The sequence below is a fragment of the Tiliqua scincoides genome, chromosome 10 (assembly GCF_035046505.1).
Source record: "Tiliqua scincoides isolate rTilSci1 chromosome 10, rTilSci1.hap2, whole genome shotgun sequence".
In the NCBI taxonomy this organism is placed as follows: Eukaryota; Metazoa; Chordata; class Lepidosauria; order Squamata; family Scincidae; genus Tiliqua; species Tiliqua scincoides.
Genome location: NC_089830.1, coordinates 23,065,061 through 23,079,810, shown reverse-complemented (window position 1 = coordinate 23,079,810; position 14,750 = coordinate 23,065,061). Strand labels below are relative to the sequence as shown.

General features: G+C 48.7%; 2 protein-coding genes across 2 annotated transcripts; both read right to left on the bottom strand.

The window, feature by feature from the left end:
* Positions 1-1,946: 1,946 nt before the first annotated feature.
* On the bottom strand, positions 1,947-2,573 carry LOC136661026 (chemerin-like receptor 1). The gene has a single exon (XM_066638048.1). The coding sequence runs from the start codon at positions 2,571-2,573 to the stop codon at positions 1,947-1,949; it is 627 nt and encodes a 208-aa protein (XP_066494145.1).
* A 5,169-nt stretch (positions 2,574-7,742) lies between these two features.
* On the bottom strand, positions 7,743-8,834 carry LOC136661025 (fMet-Leu-Phe receptor-like). Its single transcript, XM_066638047.1, has one exon. It carries the CDS (start codon positions 8,832-8,834, stop codon positions 7,743-7,745), a length of 1,092 nt encoding a protein of 363 aa, XP_066494144.1.
* Between the last annotated feature and the right edge of the window lie 5,916 nt (positions 8,835-14,750).

Here is a 14,750-nt window from a genome sequence, read left to right as displayed (position 1 = left end):
TAAGTTAGCTAAGGTGGACCAGGTCACTGTCCGTGACTGGCCATGGGAGTGAGTATTAGAGCGGAGGAAGGATTCCTCCTTTCTCTTGGCCTGTCCAGTGAGCTTATCTCTCGATGTGCTTCTTTTTCCCACAGGTCCGCGAAGGAGCTGCCCCGCCAGGGTCTTGATCTGCGGACACTCCATAGTTTTTTGGGCCTGGAAGCATGCCATGTCATCCAGTTTCAGCTCTCAGCTGGCGCTGGGTGATGTTGCACACATTGATTGATTGGCCAAGAGGGGTATGTGTTGGGGCCAATTTTGCCCAGCCATTTTGGAGTACATTGCTGGTAACCCCCTGCCGCAGGTAATCATGGTGCACTTGGGCGAAAACGACTTGGGTCAGAGGACGTCCATGTCCTTGAGGCTCTAGGCCCGCAAGGATTTTGACTCATTAGTCCGTCAGTTTCCCGGGATTACTATCCTGTGGTCTGACATGCTGCCTAGGAGAATTTGGCACTGGGCGAGTTGTGTAAAAAGAATTGAGGTAGCACGAAAAAGGGTCAACGCTTACCTGGGCAGGGTCGTCACGGAGCTTGGTGGAGCGGCTATCCATCATCCCAGCATTGCTTTTGAGGAGCCTGCTCTTTACCGTGGCGATGGGGTTCACCTTTCTCCTATGGGTTATGGGCGCTTTCTTTCAGAGTTGCAACAAGGCTTGGCCCTCTTTTTGGGTGTAGGGAAGGCCAAGCGCGAGGCTGACCTTCCCTTGTGGCGGTAGAAGTGCGGGGTGGATAGACAGAAGACCTTCTCCGGCGTCCAATCTAAGCCAGCAAGGGCAGGGGTGAGCCAGAACCGCTCTTTGGATGCTTGTCCGGCTCGAGGAGGCAGGCTGGCTAGCCCCTGGTCTGAACTTTGGGGCCTTGCAGGGGTGACCTGAAGGCAGAGTAGTTTGGCTGGCTTACCCTCTTTGGGCGACAGTGAAAGGCGGGCTTAATAACAATTGAGCTGCGCCTGGAGTTGGGTGGACGCCCCATGAGACTGGGGGATGTAGACGGCTAGGCCGTTTCCCCCATTTAGAACCCCGCACTTAGTTTGGGTATTGTTTCCTATTTTGCCTTGTTGCGCTTGTTGTAAGTTAATAAAGTGGCCCATTTAATCCCATACCTGTTGTCGGCTGTATTTATTGGGGAATGCATGGTAAAGGCAGCTAGCGTGCCCGTATGGGCACGCTAGCGCTGATTGCCAGGCTAAACCCCCTATCAGCCGGCAGCAGGGCTTTGCTGCCAGCTGATTGGCTGGCTGGCCTTGGGGGGCGGGACAACTGAGCCTGATCTAGCGCGCAGGCGCTAGACCCGGCTCAGTTCCGTTCCTGGAAGCGACCCCCTCCCACCCGCCCTGTAGCTAGTCTGGGATTAGCTGGTCGTTCTACGGAGGACCGGGTAGGAATTTTTGAGCATTATCTGATTGGCAATATGATGGTGCTTTGTTTTCGCCTACCTCAGACTGGCTATGGAGCGTGTTTGGGTTTGCATAATACCTCTTACTGTCCTGGTCACTGGCGGTAGAAGTGCGGGGTGGATAGACAGAAGACCTTCTCCGGCGTCCAATCTAAGCCAGCAAGGGCAGGGGTGAGCCAGAACCGCTCTTTGGATGCTTGTCCGGCTCGAGGAGGCAGGCTGGCTAGCCCCTGGTCTGAACTTTGGGGCCTTGCAGGGGTGACCTGAAGGCAGAGTAGTTTGGCTGGCTTACCCTCTTTGGGCGACAGTGAAAGGCGGGCTTAATAACAATTGAGCTGCGCCTGGAGTTGGGTGGACGCCCCATGAGACTGGGGGACGTAGACGGCTAGGCCGTTTCCCCCATTTAGAACCCCGCACTTAGTTTGGGTATTGTTTCCTATTTTGCCTTGTTGCGCTTGTTGTAAGTTAATAAAGTGGCCCATTTAATCCCATACCTGTTGTCGGCTGTATTTATTGGGGAATGCATGGTAAGGCCACAATCACTGTGGTGATGATCTTGAAGGGTCTGCTTGATTGTGTCCACTGGTCCTTCCTGAGCCTCACCACAATTGCCCTGTAGCAAACCACAATGATGCTGAAGTGGATGATGAAGCCAAAGATGAATCGGGTGAGAACCACAACCCAGTAGACACTTACATCTTCATCTTTCTTGAGATAACTGCTTGAGCAGTTAGTTTTATTTTTATTGGCATCATAGTAAGTTTCCGTGAAATATAAATATGGAGAACACAAAACCAAGGCCAGGATACAAATGCCCCAAACTACACGGGAAGCCAGCCGGGGTGTCCGGTGATTCTGAGCCCACACAGGGCAATATACGGAAATGCAACGATCTATGCTGATGACCGCCAGGAGGTAAATGCTGACATAGAGATTAAAGAAAGTGATGGTGTCTTTGAGCTTGCACATGACATAGCCAAATGGCCAATGATATCCCAGACCTCTATAGACAACGTGGAATAGCAGGAAGAAGCTGAAGGTGAAGTCAGCAACGGCCAAGCAGAGAATCCAGACAGTGTGGACCTTCATTCGGAAGCCAGTGATGAAAATCACCAACCCATTTCCAATGGTCCCCATCACAAAAGCAATACTGTAAGTTACAATGGAGAACATATTCAGGAGATGACCCACATTCCTGTCCAGATGCTCCTTATTGGGGGTAGTAAGACTTGTTGGTCGAGTTGCGTTCTCCATTGCTTGAATGAATATCTCTCTTCAATGCTGTCTTCTTCTGTTTCCTGTCTGGAATAAAAGAAGATGTGCCAATTTGTTCACCAATCTTTTTCTAAGAGCTGCTATAGCAAAATGCTTTGAAGACTCCAAAGACAGGCACGAAAGTGCTAGCCTTCCCTCTTTCTCAGGAAGTGCCTGGATTTCAGGTGTAGCATGCCTTTACACAGAGAAGGGCAAATCCAGCACGGCTTGGCTCGAGCCGAGTCACAAGTCTCTGCCACCATTAACTCGACTAGAAAGGAGTCCTAATGGGAGGACTTTCCAAGTCACCCCGAGTGTTTTGGGGACTCGAGTCTCAAGACTTTTCCGTAAAAAAGTCAGCTGCAGCTCCGCTGAAAAATACAGAAATGCTGCTGGGCTGTGTATGCCTGTCAGAGTTCTCTTTAAACGCTCCCCTGATACCCCCGCCTGTCCCATCAGCAAACGAAAGCCATGCCAATTGGTTCCTTCTGAAGGGTTGCAAGTTTATTGCCCATTCCAGAAGTTGCTGGGCAGCCCAATCCTCTGGGGTCTTGGTGCCTAGAGGAATAGTGGCACTGAAATGGCACCTGCAGTATCCTATGGGTGCCAAGCAGCTGCTGGAGATTCCTCAGGGTAAGGGAGCGTTTGCTCCCTTACCCGGGCAATGGCGCCAGGGCCCCAAAGGGACTCCTACCTTAGGGGTTAACAGTTTATTGCCCATTCCAACTGCTGCTGGGCAGCCCAATCCTATGGGGCCTCGGCACTCAGAGGAACAGCAGTGCCAAAATGGCTCCATGACCCTGGGTAATGGCGACGCTGCCCCAGTGGGTCTCCTCAGATCTGTGCCCACTATCGAGCAGGTTCCCCATGCCAACAGGGAGGATAGGATATGACGGCACAGCCTGCTGCCGCCTCCGCCCCTCTTACCGGGCCCGATCGTCTCTGAGCATACCGCTAGCGCTAGAGCCCGATAGACCTTTAGTCATTAATGCATTTTGCATGTATAGATACAGCAACACCTTGCAATTTCCTCAGAGCATGGATGAAAGTCAAATATGGATGCATGTCAACACATAGCCTTAATTAGCTTGCAAAGTAACTCTGGCCAGTTACTCTCTTTCTCTCAGCCTACCCTACTTCACAGGGTTGTTGTGGGTTTAAAAGAGGGCACGGAGAACAATTTTTGCTGCCCGAACTCCTTGGAGAGATGGTGATACGTCAGTGCAATGAATAAATGTTCTGTTTTACCTCTTGCCCAGTTAGCAGGAGATTACCAATGACTCCCTTATTGGACCGCATAGATCTGTCTCTCAGTCTGTCTCTACAACAAATCTGTTCTTTCTGAGTCGTCCCAAGTCCTGATATATAGAGATATTCCCCATATTAGAGATATGAACTGCATAAGGTATGTTTCTATGTAAAAGATGCAATATAAGTTTACATATTCTCATACAGGGGAATAACCTCAACTCTACATTTGACGGAGTCATGGAAAAGGGGCCACTGACCTTCACTCCTGAAGACTCCACTCTTGCCTCCAATGTGCTGCTATCTTCAATCTGCAACTTATCTCTGATCAGACCTCCACACACACACAGCAGTGCTGTTTAATGGACTCTGTGAGTGACCAACTTGAACTGCAGTCTAATAATTACCTGGGCTCCTCCCTCCCTCCTTCTTTCCTTCAACCAATGAATTGGTCCCATTTTCCTGCCTTAAAGTGAGATTCTTCTCCAAACCCACCTGGGCTTCAGAGGGGGTTGCACCCACTTGATGGCTTGAGACTTTGTCTTTAACTTTTGTGATAATTTCCGCTTTCTATTTCATTCCTATTTTGTGCCTGTTTTTAGATTGTGAGCACTTTGGGGGAAGGGAGTATTTGAACTCTGTCTGCTTTGTAAACATTGTTTTATTTTAAAGTGATACATTAATAATAACAATAATAATTTCCCCCATGGGGCACTACCTTGTAGTGGTGGTGGGGCATGCATGCTAAGTTGGACAGGGCCACCAAAACCAGACAGGCCTTTGTTGAGAAGTCAGACCAAATGTGTCCCAAACCCATTCTTAGTATGGTGAAAAATAAACAGAAATTCGTACCTGATCGGTCGTTGCCCGGGTCAGTAAGGACCACATGAGATGCGATGGTTCCTGGGCGTCTGTTGATAAATGGGCCACTGGGCTCAGCAGTTCCTGTTGAGGAGCCAAGACAGGCTGCTGCTATGCTACTGGTAAACCCCAAATGCAAAACTTGGACAACCATCCAAAAATCGAGAAATCATGAAATGCCATTACAAGGCCAAACTGTCAGTCCACGGTTTTCAAAAAAGAATGATGGAAATTTGGAAAGCAAAACATCCAGACATTGGTATAACCCAGTGGTGTTCAAACTGGGGCATTGTGATGCCCCAGACTGGAGGCTCCAGCCTCTGCCACCTTAAGGGGTAGGGACAGGGAAGAGGCAGGGAGAAGGCAGTGATGCAATCCCCAGGATCGCGTTGCTAACAGGGCTGCAGGGACTGGGATGCACTCCACAGTCCCTGCAGCAGCTGTCCTGGGGAGCGGGGAGCCCTGCTTGAGCCTCTGCAGGGCTCCCCAGCTCATCAGAAGTGAAAGTGGAGTTATCGCACTCCACTAGAAATATTATAGATCAGGGGTGTCCAAACATTTTGGCAGGAGGGCCACATCATCTCTCTGACACTGTGTCAGGGGCCGGGAAAGAAAGCCTTAATTTACAATTTAAAATTTGAATGTTGTTGTTGGCAACCTTCAGTCTCGAGAGACTCTGGTATCGCGCTCTGAAAGGTGGTTTTGGAACATCATCTAGTGTGGCTGAAAAGGCCAATTCAGGAGTGACAATCCCTTCCACAACGGGAGCAAGTGCAGTCTGTCCCTGGTCTGTCTCCCTGGCTATGGGCCTTCCTTCTTTGCCTCTTTGCCTCAGACTGTTGGCCAAGTGTCTCTTCAAACTGGGAAAGGCCATACTGCACAGCCTGCCTCCAAGCGGGCCGCTCAGAGGCCAGGGTTTCCCACCTGTTGAGGTCCACTCCTAAGGCCTTCAGATCCCTCTTGCAGATGTCCTTGTATCGCAGCTGTGGTCTATGGAATCCCTACCCTGATCTTTCCACTTGGATGCCTACACGTGAACTGAGTGCACATCCCTCTACCCAAAGAATATCTTTCATCCTTGCAACCCTCTACAACGTGTAAGGGGTTCAAAGCAGACAATCAGATGCGGAAATGATCCTCTGAACACTGGGAGTTTGGAAAGTGCTACATTCAACTATCAATTTGAATTACTGGTAGGGGGTTCTGGAGGAGAGTACCAGGGCAAAGTGTCCCCTCCCACACTCACTGGTACCAATGACGACAATGAAAGCAACACATCAAATATTTTATTCAGCTTCCGAATGGAAAGATGAACCACCTGGAGCTTAAACAGGCTTGTTTTGTTACACAACTCTCACACAAGGTCCTTGGCAAGACTGAGCGCTGTCTCCTTAGCAGCATTAACTGAAACACATAGTGAGACTCCAGAAGTGGAGTTAAACAGCACGTCGCACAGTGGTGGTACCGCAAATTATATGTGTGGAACTATGCAAGCAATTTCAGAAGCTCAGCGGGGAAAAGAAATTGATCTACATTGTTCTTCATTTTGAAGTACTTAAGCTTAAGAGTATCTAACAGGGATGTGAGTCAAATCCATCGGTATGTAGGTATCTCACCCATTTCCAGCTGCTATCTTATTTGTAACTGCTTTGTGTATGAGTACATGTAGCCCTTTTGTAAGCCTCGATGACAAGAAATTATGATACAGCCTTCCTAAGAAGCTTTTTTAACAGTCCAATCCTAACCAAAGTCCCATGCTGTGATGCAGTGTCATTGAGGCATGCCTCCACTGCTCCCAGGGGCAGATCCCATGTTTGTATTTGGGGTGGGGTGGGGTGGAGAATATGGGTACTAGAGCCCAGAGTACCCAGAGCCCAGGCCCAATCTACCTGCATGGATCAACTCAGGCTTGTGCCAGTGATATAGTTGGTGTGGGTCCAAGTGACCCATAGTGGCTGCCGAGGCTTACCCAGGGACAAGGGGACAAAGGGTCTCAAGCAGCCAGAAATCCCCATGGGACTATTTGGACCTTGTAAGGGAAGATGGCGGGCAAGCTAGTAGGTGACTGAGGGCGCAATCCTAACCCCTTATGTCAGTGCTTTCCAGCACTGACATAAGGGCAATGCAGCTCTGAGGTCAGGGAACAAACATTCCCTTACTACTTTGAGGAGGCCTCCGTGAGTGACACCCAACTGCAGGATGCAGCACATGTCCCATTGGCACCGCTATGCCAGTGCTGGAAAGCACTGACATAAGGGGTTAGGATTGCGCCCTAAGATGCAAGCAATAGCTTTGGGTGCTCATGTAGGCATGTTGGCAACCTTCAGTCTCGAAAGACTCTGGTATCGCGCTCTGAAAGGTGGTTCTGGAACAGCGTCTAGTGTGGCTGAAAAGGCCAATTCAGGAGTGACAATCCCTTCCACAACGGGAGCAAGTGCAGTCTGTCCCTGCTCTGTCTCCCTGGCTATGGGCCTTCCTTCTTTGCCTCTTTGCCTCAGACTGTTGGCCAAGTGTCTCTTCAAACTGGGAAAGGCCATACTGCACAGCCTGCCTCCAAGCGGGCCGCTCAGAGGCCAGGGTTTCCCACCTGTTGAGGTCCACTCCTAAGGCCTTCAGATCCCTCTTGCAGATGTCCTTGTATCGCAGCTGTGGTCTACCTGTAGGGCGCTTTCCTTGCACGAGTTCTCCATAGAGGAGATCCTTTGGGATCCGGCCATCATCCATTCTCACGACATGACCGAGCCAACGCAGGCGTCTGTTTCAGCAGTGCATACATGCTAGGGATTCCAGCATGTTCCAGGACTGTGTTGGAAATTGGAGAGGAAATTGGAGAGGTTAATTAATTAATTAACCTGCATTAATGGAGTAGAGCTGTCCAGATCTAGTTTTGGTGTTCCAATATGGAGTACTGGAAAAAGAAGGGGAAGAAAGAGGCAGCAGAACTCACAAGTTTTGGGACACTAGCTCAACTGATAACCTGCCCTTGGTGTTTGTTGGGCCGAGGCTGCTGTCCTCAGTGAAGGCATTCTCAAGGGCAGAGAAGAGGGAACATCTCAGCTTCTCCTTGAAATCAAGCCCCATGAAGACATACAGGATGGGGTTGAGACAGCTGTTGAAATAAGCCAAGCTGGATGTCAGGGGGACACCAATCCGTGTCATCAACTGCAGGTCTTGTTCCTCCACAGCTTTTGTTTCCAGGAACAAAAAGATGCGATGGGGGACCCAACAGATAAAAAAGGCCACAATGACAGCAGTGATGGCCTTGAAAGGCCTGTTTGATGAGGACAACCTGATCTTCCTAAGCTTCAAGACAACTGCCCCATAGGAGAAAATGACGACACCAAAGGGGATGACGAAGGAAAAGATGAATCGGAAGATAACCAGAATGAGATGGATGGTCTTTCTTTTCTCCGATTCCCTGTGAAAATTTAAATAGCACACAGTTTTGATCTTATCGTAGCGTTGCACATCCCTTATTTCCCTCAGGTGGATATTTGGAGAACACAACACTAAAGCCAGGATCCAAACACCCAAAACCACAAAGGAAGCCAGCCGGGGTGTCCGGTGATTTCGCGCCCAGACTGGGCACCTCACAGAAATGCATCGGTCTACGCTGATGACCAGGAGGAGGTAAACACTGGCATAGAGGTTGAGGAGACCTACAGTGCTGATGAGCTTGCACATGACCAGGCCAAAGGGCCAGTGATAGCCCAGAGCTAAATAAGCAATGTTGAATATCAGGAAGAAGGTGAAGGTGAAATCAGCGATGGCCAGGTTGAGAATCCAAAGAGTGTGGACCGTCTTCTTCATTTGGAAACCAGTGATGAAAATGACCAGCCCGTTTCCCATGACACCCGTCACTAGCACAAGGGTGTAGATGACTAAAGAGAAAATGGCCATCTTCTCCTCCAAGGCTTTTTCAAGGGCCATCTTGGATGAAGACTCCCAACCTTCATACACAAAAATATCCTCTTCTGAGTCGTTATCATTGTTGTAAGCAATGGCAAAACGTCTTGGCCCTGTTATGTTGGCCATGCTATTGGAGAAGATTCTCCGTCCTTCTCTGTCTGTCTTTTCCTGGATGAAAATAACAGAAGAACATAAATTCAGCTGGTTTGCTCCAGACCTATATCCACTGAGGTCCATGTTTAACAAATTGGAAACTATGGGTTTTTCCTAGAATGATTCCCTTAGGGCACAATCCTGGCCCTCACTTGGGCCAAAGCAAGCCCCTTCCGCCAGCTTGAGAGTGTCACACAAGTGTAAGTCACTTTTGCACCACACTGAGAAGAGATAGGCTGGTGCATGGAGGAAGGGTGAGTTGTGTCAGCAGAGCTCAGCCGATGGAAGGGCCTGGGGGTATGTAGGGAGGGCAGGGATGAAGCGGGAGGGGGGGTGGGGCTGGGCAGGCAGGGAATGAGAGGCAGGGCCAGGATCCAGCAGTTATGTCCGAGTGGCACAAAGTGGCCCCTGGTCATTCCATTCTGCTTGGATCTGCACCACCTCATACCTGCACAGCTCTCCCAGCATCTGTGAAAATCCCAAGGTACTAGAATGAGCCAAGGAGGGAATGAGGGCAAATGTCCATGCCCATGGGGAAGCCACTGTCACCCAGCAGCTTCCAGGATTGAGTAATGTAGGTACAGCCACTTTCACAAACCATGGGGAGATGTCCAATGACACCACACGCACATTGCAAATATGACATCCACCTTCCCATAGGAACCACTATGGCACAGACAGAGAGGTGACAAGGTCAGGGAAGTTCTAATCCGCCAGCACCCAGATCAAGTCCGCTGATGTCCCCCAGTGGTAAACAGGATCCTGAACTAGATAGACATTTGATCTGATTTAGAAGGGTATTCCCAACTGAGGATCTATCATGAAGCCCAGAAAATTAAACTCAGCAAAGCACCAGGTGGACTCTCCAATCAACTGATCTTCAAGCCCTCGCTAATAGCTTATGTTCTGCCCTGCCTGTTCCTACCTTCTTCTTGTGGGGTTGCTCCCCCCCACCACCACCTATTTTTCACCTCTGGGCTTTTAGCAGATACATATCAGGCAGAAACCTAACAGGAGCAGCTTGATGTACTTACTCTTTAGAGCGAGGACGCTTGGGCTCTCTCAGGCTCCTGAAAGACTCTTGCACAGTGCACCTTGAGTTAAGCAGAAGACACCAGATATCATTTGGTGAAGCGCATTGGAGAGAGGAAGAGCTGGTTCCACTTTTTGTTCCAGCTCCTCTCTGAAATTCAGCTGGTGCAGCCTCCTCCTATATAACCTATACAGAACTCATCAGACTATGTAAAATGAAGAGGAATTCTGTGTAGCTCCAAAGGCAGCATATAGCACAGAATACCTATCTATTAAAAAAATTAAAATAAAAGATGCTACTTGATGTTGTCTGGGATTCATTCACAACAAAGCAGCTGAGAAGTTGGGTTCTCCTCTCGCAGGTCTGGTAAAGGTTCAGAAACCGAAGGTTTTAGATCTCTCTCACTTCCATGGGCGTGGGTGTGGGAGAGTGAGTGTGATCATCGAAGGGGGATGAGGAATTGCAACATGTAGTAGCAGCTTTTAGTATTCAAGAATGTAGCAATATGAATTTCATGAGCTGCTCAATTTCTTATTTGGTATCAAATGGAGAGCAAATATTCTGTTCTGCTGCAGTCAGGGAATTTGCTTCCTATTGTGGTAAGAGTACCCGTTTTCTACCACTTGTGCGCTGGGCGCATGTTTTCCAAGAAAGCAAGTGTCACACAGGCACTGAAACTCTTCCTTGGGCTGTAAGAGGCATCTATAACTAAAGCAAGCAACCCTGGAGCTTGTCGTGACTTGGGGAGCGTGACTCGGAAAGGTGGAAGGAACATCAAAGGAGCTTGCAGCGTTGGATCAAGCCCCCCAAATCCATCACTTCTGAACAGATCAACAAAAGGAGTGCTGGATCAGGCCAAGGGCCCATCTACGAGGCCCATCTATCTCGTCACTGTCCTGTATCTTATACAGCCCACCAGATGCCCCTTGAAAGCCCGCAATCGGAGTATCAATACAACTGCGCCCTCCCCCAAGCAATGTGGATTCCAAAGTAGCTTGTCCTTGAAAGTGAAGGTTCCACAAAGCCACCATGACTAAGAGCTAGAACCGAGAATAAGGAATTGGGGCTGACATGGGTGCCACATGCACTTGAAACACGTGTTTCATTTCCCCATAATACAGTCTGCAAACACTTTTCAAGCCTGAAAGCAGAACCAGGCAACAAAGACCACTGAAGACATCAGTTTCTGGAGTCCCCTGACTCAAGTACCGCTCCCTAATTTATACAGAACATGAACATATATTAACTTCAATCCAGTTATTCTTAAGTGGCCCCCGTGTTTAAAGTATGTTTATTGGCGTAGCTATCATGGTTAACATTTGACCATCCTATTTTATGGTCAACTAACCAGAGTTCGAAAAGGCATTTCCCCCCCCCCCCAGTTCTGAATATTCTTGATTACAGTCAATTAGTAACTTACATATAAGGTCATGCCTACATTTAACTCTTAACCAATAAAGCACATCTGTATCTAAAGTTTCCCTATTAAATCAGATTAAATTAGACTTCAAGGTTCATATTCACAGGCAGGCATCCTAAATTATTAGATCAAAGCAAATTTGGACATTCATATTCAGAACCAGACCCCCTAAAGAAATTATTGATATAAGACAGAGGCCAAGTTCTGTAGAGTCACCAGTTGTGGGTCATTCAGGAATGACTAAAATGCTGAAATTCTTTATGCAACACGGCCTGGAAAAAAGGTAGGCTGAAAATCTCCCAGCATCAGAGGCAGCACATCAAATATTGACCCACCCTTACCCAGCAGCCCACCAGGTGGTGCCTCTGTCACTCCTCCTTCCCCTCCCCAATGAAAGATAGAGGAGAAAGGAGTAGAAGAGAAAGTATGCAAGAAAGGTGAGTGCTGGGCTAGAGTGTCACAGTGGGTCTTTGTAGGCAGAAGTGCTCATAGTTCCTGTAGGTATCATTGGCTTAGTAATGGAACTGTGGAACTCCTTGCCACAGGATGCCACAGGCACGTGGCCTAGATGCCTTTAAAAGGGGATTGGACAGATTTCTGGAGGAAAAGTCCATCACAGGTTACAAGCCGTGATGGGTATACACAACCTCCTGGTTTTAGAAGTAGGCTGTCTCTGAACACCAGATGCAAGGGAATGGCAACATAATATGGCATCATGTTATGTTGTGGGTTCCCTGAAGCATCTGTTGAGCCACAGTGAGATGCAGGATACTAGACTAGATGGGCCTTTGGCCTGATCCTGCAGGGCTCTTCTTATGTGTAGCTCAGATACCAAGGGAGGCTGGCCAGTTTCAGGTCATGAAGCTAAGGGGGACTGGTATGGCTATTTTTAGTGGAATTATACTCTGTAATTCTGCAAGAATCTAAATGACTTTGAGCCCATCCATTCAAGAGGAAGGAAAAGGGAAAGCAAAGAAAGATCAAGGTCTGACTCAGCTTCCTATGCAAGGACAACAGCCCCACTAATTACAGCAGTCACAGTACATCTCAAGGTGCACAATGTTCTCAGCTGTTATCCACAATGCCAGGTGAGCCATGCAGCAGTGTGGCTTTGGTCTACTAGAGAATGCAGGGGTCCAGCTCCCCTTACCATGTCACTGGGCTCCATGGAGACCTGCTGCACTTTTTTGACTTGGTAGTCCAGGAGATATGGAGTGAGATCCCTGAGCAGCTGTCTGGTGGCTAGCGCAAAGGTGTTAAACATAAGGCCTGTGAGCTGAATACACCCTGCAGAAGCTCCTTCTCAGGCCCCTCTCATAATCAGGCTCTCCCAGAACCACCATCAGCTCCTCTCAGCTGCTGAACTGAGAAGTGGCATCTTGGCAGAAGTGGCACCACTGAAAGGGCAGCCCACATCATAATTGGGCTCTCCCGTATCTTGGAAATACGACCAAGATTTGCACATTTTCTCTTCTGTCATTTGCAGCTAATGAGTTCCTACATGAGAACAAAGTGCTTATTTATGGCCATCAGCTGCTTAATGATGTCACTTCCTGCTTAATGACATCACTTCTGACCCTCAGCAGGTGCCATGAATGCTATTCAGTTTGCTGTATGAAACAAGCTTGACATCTCTGGTCTAGCAGGTGGCCATTGCTGTTATATGCAGTCCTGCTTTCTTGTCACACCTCTGTACCAGCAGGGGGAAGTAAGGCTAGTTAGATCGTAGTTGGGGACATGCCATTCTGTCTTTGTACTCTCTGATTACACTTGTTGTTTGGTTATCGGGTGTGTTATTCTCAGGTCTTGCTTCCTTCAGCCCTTTTTCTCCCTCCTCTAGAAAAGATGTGGCTGTTAGACAAGCTTGAAGATCCAAGTCCATCCTTTCCTATAAAGACACTTTCCTTAAAATCAAACCATTGTTCACTTTGGAATACAAGCCTCGTGAAAAGCTTGCTTCCTGGACCTCCCTGTGCAAACGTGCCTTCTGGTGTCTCATCTATGCCATCAACCCAACAAAGGCAAAACTAGGAGCTCCAGTGCCTGGGGCAATGATGTCAAGATGCCATATGACAGTGTGACATCACTTGGGGCAGTGGTATCACTTGGGGGTGTGGGCCACACCAGGTGACGCGCACAGGGGTGTGACACCACTGCTCACCAAAATTTTTAAAGTCTTAGTATTTTCAAATAATGCTATTGTGTTATATATCAATCAATGTGTAATTTTAAACAATTATATATCAATCAATGTGCAACTGCACATGCCCGATCTTGTCTCATCTCGGAAGCTAAGCAGGGTCAGGCCTGGTTAGTACTTGGATGGGAGACCGCCTGGGAATACCGGGTGCTGTAGGCTTATACCATAGTCTTTTGAGACTGAAGTGTGCCGACCATTGAAACATCTCTATTTTATTAAAAATTATGCAGCAAAAAACAACAACAACAAAAACAGTGGAGGCAGGGCAATGGTGAATCACCACGCCCACTGCCCGGGGTGTTGCCCCGCCCACTGCATGGCAGGAGGTCCATCATAGGGGCGGCTGGTCTCCTGCACCTGGTGATGCAAAGCTTCATGAAGCCACTGCTTCTGGGTTCTCCCCAGAGGAGGAGGCAGTTCTAGCTTCACGCCCGCGTTCCTTCTCCTGTGAGGTTCCGCTTTGAAGGAGAAGTGGTGCCACTGAGCAGAAGGAAGGGGGTGTGAAGCTGTCACATCGAACACCTCTTCCCCCAGGAGAACTCTAAGCAGTGCAAGGCAGTCATGTACCCTGGCACAGCACCCGGGGCAGGTGCCCCTCAGGCTCTGCCCTTGTTAGGCCTCTGCAGACCAGCTTCCCCCAAACTGGCTTGGGTGACTTCCTGATTTCAGGTTCCTCCATCAGCTCTGAGCCAGGGCAAGAGCCCAGAAAAGAATCCCCAAAGAAAAATTCCCTGGCTGTAGAAAGGATACATTGAGATCTGCATCATGTGCCCATCGCCACAGACAGCTCCTTTCTTACACCTGTGCACACGCAGGTGGTGTTTGGTTGCCTTCCAAATACATGCATTTCCAGGAAAAAAATAGGCAACCATTAGCAGTAATTGTGTGGCTTTTATAGGTGGCTGCGGAATACGACTTTTCCGGCTTAATTCACCCCTTTCTGAGCCAAGTGTCAACGGGCTTGTTGAAACCCACCAGGGCTGAAATAAAAAGTTATTAGAGGCAAAGTGGCTTCAGCCTCACCTCCTTCCAGCAACTGATTTCCAATCCCATTCTGCACTGAAACCATTCCGCTGCCGGCAGGTATGTTAAGGAGTTGGTTAAAAGCTCCAGAAGGAGTGTAAATGGATGCTAATGGAACCGTAATGAGAACGAAGGAGCGCCACAACGTAGGTGTTTCTTATAATCATCAGCCCACAAAGTGCCATTCCAGCTGCTGTTTGTACCCAGGGCTCC

What these genes read in the sequence shown, in the direction of transcription:
- LOC136661026 (XM_066638048.1), bottom strand. Translation starts at nt 2,573, where the DNA reads ATGGGGACCATTGGAAATGGGTTGGTGATTTTCATCACTGGCTTCCGA.
- LOC136661025 (XM_066638047.1), bottom strand. Translation starts at nt 8,834, where the DNA reads ATGGCCAACATAACAGGGCCAAGACGTTTTGCCATTGCTTACAACAAT.